The sequence below is a fragment of the Procambarus clarkii genome, chromosome 58 (assembly GCF_040958095.1).
Source record: "Procambarus clarkii isolate CNS0578487 chromosome 58, FALCON_Pclarkii_2.0, whole genome shotgun sequence".
NCBI lineage: Eukaryota > Metazoa > Arthropoda > Malacostraca > Decapoda > Cambaridae > Procambarus > Procambarus clarkii.
The window spans coordinates 11,532,307-11,546,099 of record NC_091207.1 but is presented as its reverse complement, the minus strand read 5'-3'; the positions used below and the strand labels follow the sequence as shown (position 1 = coordinate 11,546,099).

Sequence of the window (13,793 nt, the reverse complement as noted above, 5' to 3'; positions counted from 1 at the left end):
TTAGTTTTATGGATATTTGGCAGAAGACCCTCTATTCTCTCTACGATGCCCTGGTTGGAACATATTATTTCACATTTAGAAGGGTTCAGGGTGAGGCCTAAAACTGCACCTTGCTCCTGGATTTTTCTGATGTCCTCCAGGAGGGAGTCTTGGGAACCAGCTAGGGTACCATCATCCAAGAACCAGATGTTAAGCTCGCTGGACAGGACCTCTGTGACTTGTTTGATGACTAAGCAGAAAAGGAGAGGAGCGAGGGGGTCACCCTGTTGGACGCCTTCTCGCGAGTCAATTTCATGTTCGCCAAAAAGTAGCTTAAGATCCATACTGTAGCATGAATGTACAAAAGGGTAGAGGGAAGGGAAATGACTATGAACCGCACGGAGTACAGCATCCCTCCGCACCAAATTGAAGGCATTTTTTAAATCTAGCTTGATAAGGGCCTTTTCGTCTGTGATGTTGGCGATGAAGGCTCGAGCTGCATGGGCTGCCGCCTCACACCCTTGTGGAATGCCAAACCCGAGCTGTTTTGGCTTCAGCATGTTGGCCGCTGCATCACTAACTGTTCTTGCAGCTGCCTTTGCGACGAGACGCCGGAGTGAATTGCCCACAGCTATTGGCCTGATCCCTCCATCCTTTTTCTTTAGAGCACAGAGAGATGCTCCAAAAAAGATAGGTCTTATGGACGCTGGTATGTTGCCAGCTAGACATGTGTTGGTGAATCTGGTTAGTTCCACCAAGAGATTCTTTGCAATGTCACCCAGTGCAGGGTTGAGCATTTGCTTGAGGTGGTTGGGTTTTAGTCCTGTGAACCCACCTGCTGATCCTGTAGGGAAGGACATGGCTGCTTTATGGACCACAGATTCAGCCACCCAGAGAGGTTCTGCTCCGGTAGCCCCCACTTGTACAATGTCGTCCTCACGCGGAGCCCTGGGTGGGTGTTTCTCCCTTAGGGCTTGAGCTGTTGCGGCATCTCTGTCGGCAATTGAGTCCTCACTGGTGATGACTCGTATTGCGCCAATAGTGTTTCCTTCTATTTTCTTGGTGACTGATGTTCTGATTTTTGATGTCTCGGATATGCCACTGTATATATATATATATATATATATATATATATATATATATATATATATATATATATATATATAGGAGTGTTCGAAGACCTGGGCCAGCTCTTCGGAGGTTGGGTTAGTGCCTGAGATACAACAAACATTTCCTCTCTGGATCGCGACACTGAGGCGCTGGAACAGGAAACTGGCCGCTCTTGAGTCGTTAGTTTTCCTAATGAGGTCCTCGCCCACCTCCTTTAAGAACTTAAGTGCACATTTACCCCGGGCGCCCAGAGTCTCAGAGCCTATCGGCACGAACCTGTAACAACGTTCTAGGTCCCTGTACTTGTTAGTTTTCTGGGTCTCCCTGAAGGTGGCCGCCCCGCCTCCCTCAGCTGCGCTGTAAGGTAGATAGGTATCAGCCAATGTGGATGCACACGTGTAGTCCCACACGGCCTGTTTACACACACACACACACACACACACACACACACACACACACACACACACACACACACACACACACACACACACCAGTCTGGTGTTGACAAAGGCATTAACAAGCCGAAACGTTCACCTCATTTCATATTTCTCTGTGGATTTTCCGCATATAATATATATATATATATATATATATATATATATATATATATATATATATATATATATATATATATATATATATATATATATATATAAAGTGGTAGGGTCTTAGCTGGTAGTTAATAGAGAGTGATGAAGGGGAAGACTTGAGGGGCCGATGATGGGGAGGGTGGAGCATCCTGGTAGCCACTCACTGCGTGCCTCACACTCCACTCACGCCCACGCCCGCCCTCCCTCACACCCACGCCCACGCCCGCCCTCACACCCACACCCACCCTCACGCCCACACCCGCCCTCCCTCACACCCACGTCCGCCCTCACGCCCACCCTCACGCCCACACCCGCCCTCCCTCACACCCACGTCCGCCCTCACGCCCACACCCGCCCTCCCTCACACCCACGCCCGCCCTCCCTCACGCCCACGCCCGCCCTCCCTCACACCCACACTCTCACGCCCGCCCACCGGCTGCTACTTCGTCAGTTGTAACTCTGCCAGTATGACATCCGCCAGAGCCGGATGCAATATTGGCGCCAGGGTCAGGTAAAGAGAAACAAACAAAACAAGGACACCAAACCTGTCGATATTATAAGTGGGAGCGTCTGTAAACATGGGATATCCGGGAGGACAAATGGAATATGTAAATACTCTCGTCCCAGAGAGTGAAGAAACATTCTTAGTACAGGTAAATGTACCAAACTTTGCAAGAACTCTTTAAATAAGAAAGAATGTTTCAACACAGACTGTCCAGCCTTTCACATAAGAGGAACCAGCTGAATGAATCTGACAAACCGCCTCGATGACAGCAGCCTCAACACTATTTACCTAGTTGATTTTTTTTAGCAAGAGGAGGAGGAGAATGGCTAACAATGACCAGACTCTACCACCAACTCGGTCAGATGCTAGAGAAGACGCAAACACAGTGGCCTCCTTACCAGAGCCTCAGATATTAACACCAAGTAAGGCATCCAGCACTTCCACTAACACGATAACATCATTTATATTTGCCAACATCCAGGGTATAAAAACACGCAAATCCAACAAATGTGGATTTGCCCACATACCCACAACAGGGTATGTGGGCCTGCGAGCCACTCAAGCAACAGCCTGGTGGACCAAACTCTCACAAGTCAAGCCTGGCCTCGGGCCGGGCTTGGGGAGTAGAAGAACTCCCAGAACCCCATCAACCAGGTATATGTGGGCCTGCGGACCGCTCCAAGCAACAGCCTGGTGGACCAAACTCTCACAAGTCAAGCCTGGCCTCGGGCCGGGCTTGGGGAGTAGAACAACTCCCAGAACCCCATCAACCAGGTATATGTGGGCCTGCGGGCCGCTCCAAGCAACAGCCTAGTGGACCAAACTCTCACAAGTCAAGCCTGGCCTCGGGCCGGGCTTGGGGAGTAGAAGAACTCCCAGAACCCCATCAACCAGGTATATGTGGGCCTGCGGGCCGCTCCAAGCAACAGCCTAGTGGACCAAACTCTCACAAGTCAAGCCTGGCCTCGGGCCGGGCTTGGGGAGTAGAAGAACTCCCAGAACCCCATCAACCAGGTATCAACCAGGAACATCATCCTGCTTGGGGACTTCAACCTACGGCACCTGAAATGAAAGCACCTGGCTAATGCAGTAATATCAGAAAGAATACCAGGAAGTAGCCTAAATGAACAGGCACATGCAAATGACCTGCTACGGATGTGTGACAGGTTTGCCTTAAACCAGCAAATAGTAGAACCAACTAGGAAGGAGAACACGCTGGACCTCATTTTCACTAATAATGATGAATTGATCAGGAACATAATGATTACAAATACCTGTTACTCGGATCACAACTTAATTGAATTTCTGACAAGCAGGGGAATAGACCTTCTTTTCATCGGTTGGTGCTAACCTTGCCAGTAAAATCCCACAGACTCAGACACATATCAACACATATCTCTCAGGCAGCTATCCAAACTCTTCTTCTTTCACCAGTCAGCCCGACAGATGTTGTGTCCATCATACACTCACTAAAAACCAAAGCTGGGAACATCAGTGAAATATCATCCATTATATACAAGAGAGCCTCCCACGCCCTTGCCCCACCTATAGCTCTGCTGTTCAACAAATCCCTTGAGTGTCATACCTTCCCTGATATCCTTAAAAAAGCAAGAGTAACACCAGTTCATAAAGGAGGTAATCCGGCAGACATAAACAATTATAGACCAATATCAAGCCTACCCATACTATCAAAAGTATTTGAAAAATTATCTACAAACAGCTTTACTCCTACCTCGTAAAATTCGACATTCTTAGCCCCTGTCAGTTTGGCTTCCGCTCCCAAAAGAGTACCAACGATGCAATTATTATTCTCCTTGATATAATTTACTCAGCCCTTGACAAAAATGAGTTTCCGATTGGACTCTTCATTGACCTGAGAAAGGCCTTTGATACTGTTAATCACAATTATCTCTTTACGTAAACTCCATCATTATGGAATCCGAGGCCATGCTCTGGACTATATCCAATCCTATCTTAGTGATAGACACCAATGTGTAGCCATCAATAATATAACCTCTCCCACTCTACCAATAACCGTTGGAGTGCCCCAGGGCAGCATCTTGGGACCTCTTCTATTTCTTAAATACATCAATGATCTGCCTAATGTCTCTAACATTCTGAAACCTATTTTGTTTGCTGATGATACTACCCTCATCTACTCCAACCCCAACCCACATACACTAAATAATGTTGTTAATAATGAACTAAAAAAAGTCCACTTATGGATGTCAACCAACAAACTAACACTTAACATAGAAAAGACCTACTACATATTATTTGGAAGCAAATCTACAAATGCAATTCAGCTTCAGATAGACAATGTAAACATTAGCAATAAAAATGATGGAAAGTTTCTGGGCCTATTCCTAGACAAGAGACTCAACTTCAGTACCCACATACAACACATAACTAAGAAAGTCTCTAAAACAGTTGGTATACTCTCCAAAATCAGATATTATGTACCTAACTCTGCTCTCATCTCTCTATATTATGCACTAATCTATCCCTATCTTAATTATGGTATCTGTGCATGGGGTTCAACCACTGCAAACCACCTCAAGTCCATCATCACCCAGCAAAAATCTGCTATCAGAATAATAACAAATTCTGCTTTCAGACAACACTCAGCCCCCTTGTTTAACTCCCTAAACATGCTAAACATAATCTCACTCCACAAATTCTCTTGTGTCAACTACATTTACAAAAACCCTGTTCTTAAATACAAATCCTGCTCTGAAACTCTCCCTGAACAGATGTAATAGGACCCATTATCACCACACCAGAAATAAATATCTCTTTGATATCCCCAGAGTCAAACTTAATCTGTGTAAACACTCTATGCAAATAAAGGGACCCAGTTTATGGAACTCACTCCCTACTGAATTGAAAAGCTGTCAAACTTTTGCCTCATTCAAAAACAATACTAAAAAGTACCTAATTTCATCTTCATAGTTTTTTACCTTTTGCTTTAAAATTGCACTGTATCTATTGCTACCCAATCTCCCAATCTTAATGTACCCAATCTGAACATCTTTACCATTGTGATCATTGCTGTCTTATATGTGCTGTCAATCTGCTGTATGGTGTCTATTAATCTTGTTTAAATTACCAATCAAGCTCTCAATGTAATCAATCAGAGCTTTAATATACCAATGTGCTTTAATATACTTACTAATCTCTCTAATCTCATTTTTTTTTTCTTGCAATGTATTTGTTATCATTTTATTAATTCTGATAGAATTTACCTATTTAAAATTATCTGTTAGATTAAGGACCTGCCCGAAACGCTGCGCGTACTAGTGGCTTTACAAGAGAGTAATTACTGTACTATGCTATGTATTCTCACAAACCCAATGTACCTTCTTGTATGTAAATAAATAAATAAATAAATAAATAAATAAAATAGTCCAGATTCCCAGTGGAGGAGATTTCAGCAAATTCAACTTCAATAATAAACAGATAAACTGGGAGCAAATAAACTAAGACCTCACAGAAATAAATTGGGAAGAACAGCTAGAAAATGCAAACCTGAACCAGTGCCTGGAAAAAATAAGCCCAGTAACTCTAGAAATTTCCTGGTTCTAATCTCCAAAATATAAGCATTGTTGAGGGTTCTGTTTGGTGTTGATGTATTTCAAACCTTCTGTATTTCCCCCTTGTTATATCCCCCCTATTATATCCCCCTTGATATATCCCCCTTGTTATATCCCCCTGTTATATCCCCCTTGATATATCCCCCTTGTTATATCCCCCTTGTTATATCCCCCCTGTTATATCCCCCTTGTTATATCCCCCTGTTATATCCCCCTGTTATATCCCCCTTGTTATATCCCCCCTGTTATATCCCCCTTGTTATATCCCCCTGTTATATCCCCCTGTTATATCCCCCTTGTTATATCCCCCTGTTATATCCCCCTTGTTATATCCCCCTGTTATATCCCCCTTGTTATATCCCCCCTGTTATATCCCCCTTGTTATATCCCCCTTGATATATCCCCCTTGTTATATCCCCCTTGTTATATCCCCCTGTTATATCCCCCTTGTTATATCCCCCCTGTTATATCCCCCTTGATATATCCCCCTTGTTATATCCCCCTTGTTATATCCCCCTGTTATATCCCCCTTGTTATATCCCCCTGTTATATCCCCCTTGTTATATCCCCCCTGTTATATCCCCCTTGATATATCCCCCTTGTTATATCCCCCTTGTTATATCCCCCTGTTATATCCCCCTTGTTATATCCCCCTGTTATATCCCCCTTGTTATATCCCCCCTGTTATATCTCCCTTGTTATATCCCCCTTGTTATATCCCCCCTGTTATATCCCCCTTGTTATATCCCCCCTGTTATATCCCCCCTGTTATATCCCCCCTGTTATATCCCCCTTGTTATATCCCCCCTGTTATATCCCCCCTGTTATATCCCCCTTGTTATATCCGCCTTGTTATACTCTCATTCATTTATATTCCTCACCATCATGTTTTGGGGGAGTGTGAACTGGAGGAAGGAGTGTTGGTAGCGTGTATGTATGAGAGTATTGTGTGGTGGTGTGTGACTCGGTGTTGTTGTGTTGGCAGCTGAGGGCGACCTGCGGAGCTTCAGCGAGCGTGCCCACCACTACCACCACACTGCTGCCTCAGACACCCACCTCTTCACCCTGGCCTCCAGACCCGAGGAGGTCCTGGCCCTCTACCACCACGCCAGCCTCACGCCCCTCCACATCATGCGCGAGATTGACCAACTCAGGTGCGTATTACCTATTTTCCCTAACTTTTTCACTCTACTGATATTCTCCTGTAGACGAAGGAAACAAAGAACTACCCGAGGTTATCTTGAGATGATTTCGGGGCTTAGCGTCCCCGCGGCCCGGTCCTCGATTAGGCCTCCTTTTTGTTACACATACCCCAAATTAGACAGCCCGAAGCAGCTGTCTAACTCCCAGGTACCTATTTACTGCTAGGAAGCTACTCTAGCGCCTCACTCTGTCTCAAGAACGACAGAATATTCGTAGACAAATTTAGGCCATCGTCAAGCCAGAAGGGTTATTCAGTAAATTTAATTTTAACAATAAAAGGATAGACTGAGAGGTAATAAACAGGGAACTTATAAACATTCCATGGGGAACTGTTCTAAGTAATACAAGTCCTACAGAAGGAATAAAACTGACTTCGGAAGCGTATCAAGTCTGTCTGAAACATGTTCTTTTGAGGAAAGCCAGAAAGAGATCCAACGTAGAAAGAGAACGCAGACGACACTATAAAAGAAGAAAAAAAAATAGCGGAACTGCTTATGCAGACACGAGTTTCCCGTCAAAGAAGGAATAATATAAATAGGGAGATTGAAGAAATTGAGTGGAAATTGAAACATTCATATCAGACTGATGAAAGGCAGTTAGAACAGAATACATTTTAGGAAATAAAGACAAATCCAGAATACTTCACCACATATGCAATATCAACAGCAAAAACCACTGCCAGTATTGGACCTATTCGTATTAGTGAAGGTTCATACACGGAGGATGACAAAGAAATTAGTGAAATCCTAAAAAAGCAGTATGAGGACATGTTTAGCACTCCAATACTCAGCATGAAAGTGGAAGATCCGGACAACTTCTCTATGCGTGATATCCAAACACCTGTAAATATAACTGATATCAACACGAGCGTGACAGATTTTGAAAGAAAAATAAAAAAATGCACATGCACTCAGCCCCGGGTCCAGATTCATGGAATGCAATATTTATAAAGAAATGCAAAGTGCCGGTAGCACAGGCACTCAGTATAGTGTGGAGGAAGAGCTTGGACACGGGGGAGATACCAGATGTGTTTAAAGCAGCAGACATAGCCCCTCTACACAAGGGAGGGAGCAAAGCATTGGCAAAGAATTATAGACCAGTTGCACTAACGTCCCACATAATAAAAGTATTTGAGAGAGTGATCAGGAGTCAGGTTACTAGTTTCATGCAGACCAATGACCTTCACAACCCAGGCCAACATGGATTTAGAGCGGGAAGATCATGCCTCTCACAGCTACTTGATCACTACGACAAAATCATTGAGGCATTACAAGAAAAACAGAATGCAGATGTGGTATACACAGACTTTGCAAAGGCTTTCGATAAATGTGACCATGGAGTGATAGCACACAAAATGAGGTCAATGGGAATAACTGGTAAAGTAGGACTCTGGATACTCAGTTTTCTGTCAAACAGGACTCAGCGAGTAACAGTCAACCATATAAAATTGAGTCCAAGCGCAGTTAAAAGCTCAGTACCTCAGGGTACAGTCCTTGCACCGCTGCTTTTCCTTATTCTCATATCAGATACAGAAAAAAATACAAGTCACAGGTTCGTATCATCTTTTTGCAGATGACACAGAAATCAGCATGAAAATTACCTCGGCTGAAGACATTGAAAAACTTCAAGCTGATATTAATAAAGTTTTCGACTGGGCAGCAGAAAATAACATGATGTTTAACTGTGATAAATTCCAGGTACTCAGGTACGGTAAAAATGAAGACCTTAAACATAATACAGGGTACAAAACACAATCAAATCTGCCCATAGTAGGAAAGCAGCATGTCAAGGATTTGGGAATAATAATATCTGACGACCTAACGTTTAGGGAGCATAACCAAGCAAATATTGCGTCAGCCAGAAAAATGATAGGATGGATTACGAGAACTTTTAAATCCAGGGATCCCATCACAATGATTGTACTCTTCAAATCACTTGTGCTGTCCTGTCTTGAGTACTGCTCAGTACTCACTTCCCCCTTCAGAGCAGGAGAGATTGCTGAAATAGAGGGAATACAGAGAACATATACGGCACGCATAGACGCAATAAAGCTCCTAAATTATTGGGATCGTCTCAAAGCTCTTCAAATGTACTCACTAGAAAGGAGACGAGAGAGATACCAAATAATATACGCATGGAAAATACTGTAAGGACAGGTCCCAAATCTACACAGTAAAATAACAACGTACTGGAGTGAACAATATGGAAGAAAATGCAGAATAGAACTAGTGAAGAGCAGAGGTGCCATAGGCACAATCAGAGAACACTGTATAAACATCAGAGGTCCGCGGTTGTTCAACGTAATCCCAGCGAGCATAAGAAATATTGCCGAACAACCGTGGACATCTTCAAGAGAAGATTAGATTGTTTTCTTCAAGGAGTGCCGGACCAACCGGGCTGTGGTGGGTATGTGGGCCTGCGGGCCGCTCCAAGCAACAGCCTGGTGGACCAAACTCTCACAAGTCAAGCCTGGCCTCGGGCCGGGCTTGAGGAGTAGAAGAACTCCCAGAATCCCATCAACCAGGGCTCATCCTATTCTCTAGGAGCCTCGAGGAGCAGGCTTCAGATGAGCTGAGGTAGGATAACAGTTTTTGCTTACACTTTCATCAGGTACACTTCATTCGACAGCCTTAATAAACCCCTAGCTGTAGTTTAAAAAAAGCAAAAACAAAGAGATGGAGGGAGGGCTACAGACAGGCCCACCGACTCAGGCAACGCTGTCTCTCCTCTCTAGTTACTTAATTGAAATATGTTTGCTTTTCAAGTTTGGAATATCAGATTTTTTCAAGAATGCCAAACCACAGTAATTTCTTTAGATTATAGAACTTATGCTTGCCCCGCCAGAGACGACGGGGTGCGAAGTTCCCGGTACTTCGTGTGCGAGCCCGTCCTCGGCGACTCCCTCAAGAAGGAAAAACTCCGAAAACTGAACCTTGACATCGAGACCAGACGGGTGAGTACAGTTTAGTTGAGTTGGTGGTGCGCGTCCTCTCTCACGGCGCCCGTTTTCTCTCGCAATATGGCCGACACTTTAACAATTTTCGTGGAGTAATTTCTTAATATAGTTATGTCGGAGACAGGAAGCCTGTGTATATACGTATTTTAGTCTTGTATGAAAGTCTTCCTTCCCCCCCAGGGTCGAACTACTGACCCTCTCAGCATGTAACCCCTCAACAGTTACCTAACTCCCGGATTCCTATTAACTGAAAGGTGAAAAGAAACCTCCCATACTATATATGTTTTCACCAGCTCATCTTCCTATTTATACAGTACTTTTTGTAACTATGTGCACAACAGTACAATAATTGACGTACTAAGTAATTAGTACAACTTTGTTCTATTCACTTCATACTCCGAAAAAATGAAGCTAAAAAAATGTAAATATTCCTAAGCCTAGTATAGCACTCATATGTACTTTATTAGGCCTCAGATAGCGTATATTAGGCCTAGCAAGCTTAGATTGCACCTTGGTGGGGTTCTGGGAGTTGTTCTACTGCCCAAGCCCGGCCCGAGGCCAGGCTTGACTTGTGAGAGTTTGGTCCACCAGGCTGTTGCTTGGAGCGGCCCGCAGGCCCACATATACCTGGTTGATGGGGTTCTGGGAGTTCTTCTACTCCCCAAGCCCGGCCCGAGGCCAGGCTTGACTTGTGAGAGTTTGGTCCACCAGGCTGTTGCTTGGAGCGGCCCGCAGGCCCACATATACCTGGTTGATGGGGTTCTGGGAGTTCTTCTACTCCCCAAGCCCGGCCCGAGGCCAGGCTTGACTTGTGAGAGTTTGGTCCACCAGGCTGTTGCTTGGAGCGGCCCGCAGGCCCACATATACCTGGTTGATGGGGTTCTGGGAGTTCTTCTACTGCCCAAGCCCGGCCCGAGGCCAGGCTTGACTTGTGAGAGTTTGGTCCACCAGGCTGTTGCTTGGAGCGGCCCGCAGGCCCACATATACCTGGTTGATGGGGTTCTGGGAGTTCTTCTACTGCCCAAGCCCGGCCCGAGGCCAGGCTTGACTTGTGAGAGTTTGGTCCACCAGGCTGTTGCTTGGAGCGGCCCGTAGGCCCACATATACCTGGTTGATGGGGTTCTGGGAGTTCTTCTACTGCCCAAGCCCGGCCCGAGGCCAGGCTTGACTTGTGAGAGTTTGGTCCACCAGGCTGTTGCTTGGAGCAGCCCGCAGGCCCACATATACCTGGTTGATGGGGTTCTGGGAGTTCTTCTACTCCCCAAGCCCGGCCCGAGGCCAGGCTTGACTTGTGAGAGTTTGGTCCACCAGGCTGTTGCTTGGAGCAGCCCGCAGGCCCACATATACCTGGTTGATGGGGTTCTGGGAGTTCTTCTACTCCCCAAGCCCGGCCCGGGGCCAGGCTTGACTTGTGAGAGTTTGGTCCACCAGGCTGTTGCTTGGAGCGACCCGCAGGCCCACATACCCACCACAGCCCGGTTGGTCCGGCACTCCTTGAAGAAAACTATCTAGTTTTCTCTTGAAGATGTCCACGGTTGTTCCGGCAATATTTCTTATGCTCGCTGGGAGGACGTTGAACAACCTGGGACCTCTGATGTTCATACAGTGTTCTCTGATTGTGCCTATGGCACCTCTGCTCTTCACTGTACGTCTGATGTTTATACAGTGTTCTCTGATTGTGCCTATGGCACCTCTGCTCTTCACTGTACGTCTGATGTTTATACAGTGTTCTCTGATTGTGCCTATGGCACCTCTGCTCTTCACTGGTTCTATTCTGCATTTTCTTCCATATCGTTCACTCCAGTACGTTGTTATTTTACTGTGTAGATTTGGGACCTGTCCCTCCAGTATTTTCCATGTGTATATTATTTGGTATCTCTCTCGTCTCCTTGCTAGTGAGTACATTTGGAGAGCTCTGAGACGATCCCAATAATTTAGGTGTTTTATCGCGTCTATGCGTGCCGTATATGTTCTCTTAAAAGTGCCTGCACTTAAATGAAAAATTAAAATATAACGGAAACCATGTAAAAAAATCAGTCAAATCTTAACATAGAACGAAAAGGCAATGTAAAGGATCTGGGTGTACTCATGTCGGAAGACCTTACCTTTAAAGAACACAATAAAGTAGCCGTCACAACTGCAAGAAAAATGACAGGTTGGTTAACAAGAACTTTTCACACTACAGATACTATACCGATGATAATACTTTTCAAGACGCTAGTGCTCTCTAGAGTGGAGTACTGCTGCACAATGACAGCACCTTTCAAAGCTGGAGAAATTGGTGACCTGGAGAGCGTGCAGAGATCCTTTACTGCTAGAATCCACTCAGTAAAACATCTAAACTATTGGGACCGACTAAATAGCCTAAATCTGTATTTTCTTGAGCTCAGGTGGATAATAATTTATATAATATAATATATAATATAAACACCGAAAATATTAGAGGGGCGGGTCCCAAACCTGCACACCACAGAAATAACATCACATGAGACCAGGAGGCATGGCAGGATGTGCAGAATACCCCCGTTGAAGAGCAGAGGTGCAACAGGTACTCTGAGAGAGAACTATCAACATCAGAGGCCTGAGACTGTTCAATACGCTTCCACTACACATAAGGGGCATAACTGGCCTACCCCTCACAGTGTTCAAGAGAGAACTATCAACATCAGAGGCCCGATACTGTTCAACACGCTTCCGCTACACATAAGGGACATAACTGGCCGACCCCTCACAGTGTTCAAGAGAGAACTATCAACATCAGAGGCCCGAGACTGTTCAACATGCTTCCACTACACATAAGGGGCATAACTGGCCGACCCCTCACAGTGTTCAAGAGAGAACTATCAACATCAGAGGCCCGAGACTGTTCAACACGCTTCCACTACACATAAGGGACATAACTGGCCGACCCCTCACAGTGTTCAAGAGAGAACTATCAACATCAGAGGCCTGAGACTGTTCAACACGCTTTCACTACACATAAGGGACATAACTGGCAGACCCCTCAGTGTTCAAGAGAGAACTATCAACATCAGAGGCCCGAGACTGGTCAACACGCTTCCACTACACATAAGGGACACAACTGGCCGACCCCTCACAGTGTTCAAGAGAGAACTATCAACATCAGAGGCCCGAGACTGTTCAACACGCTTCCACTACACATAAGGGACATAACTGGTCGACCCCTCACACTGTTCAAGAGAGAACTCGATAAGCACCTCCAAAGTATACCTGATCAACCAGGCTGTGATTCATACGTCAGGCTGCGAGCAGCCGCGTCGAACAGCCTGGTTGACCAGTCCAGCAACCAGGAGGCCTGGTCGACGACCGGGCCGAGGGCACAGTGAGCCTGTAAATAAACGTAAGGTTAAGGTAGGTAGGAGCCTTGTGACAAAATTGACCTGTTCTAAATACTTTACTGGTTTGCCACAGATCAGGAGTCTTGGGGAGGCTACACCCCCAAGGTGAGGGAGGTGTGGCCTGGGGGAGGCTACACCCCCAAGGTGAGGGAGGTGTGGCCTGGGGGAGGCTACACCCCCAAGGTGAGGGAGGTGTGGCCTGGGGGAGGCTACACCCCAAGGTGAGGGAGGTGTTGCCTGGGGGAGGCTACACCCCCAAGGTGAGGGAGGTGTGGCCTGGGGGAGGCTACACCCCCAAGGTGAGGGAGGTGGGTCCTGGGGGAGGCTACACCCCGCATGCCTCGAGTGCCCCCGACATGCACCCACAAGGACCAAAGGTCGCCTCGCCCGCACACGCACACAAGTGGATCATCTCACAATGCACCAATCTGTAGTTTTCACATTCCATTTTGGCGCGAACTTTTGTTTTGTTGAGGTTAATGTTAATTGTGTGAGGGA

At 45.8% G+C, this 13,793-nt stretch overlaps 1 protein-coding gene across 4 annotated transcripts in view; it reads left to right on the top strand.

The window, feature by feature from the left end:
• Positions 1–13,793, top strand: part of LOC123767975 (actin remodeling regulator NHS) — a 478,645-nt gene that overhangs the window by 220,773 nt on the left and 244,079 nt on the right. For 3 of the 4 annotated variants that reach the window (XM_045758206.2, XM_069306562.1, XM_069306563.1), the window contains 2 exons: positions 6,763–6,931; positions 9,825–9,933. In XM_045758206.2, coding sequence (XP_045614162.2) covers positions 6,763–6,931; positions 9,825–9,933 — 278 coding nt within the window. Of the gene's footprint in view, positions 1–6,762; positions 6,932–9,824; positions 9,934–13,793 lie in introns of those variants that run through there. The other variant, XM_069306564.1, reaches the window with a different exon arrangement.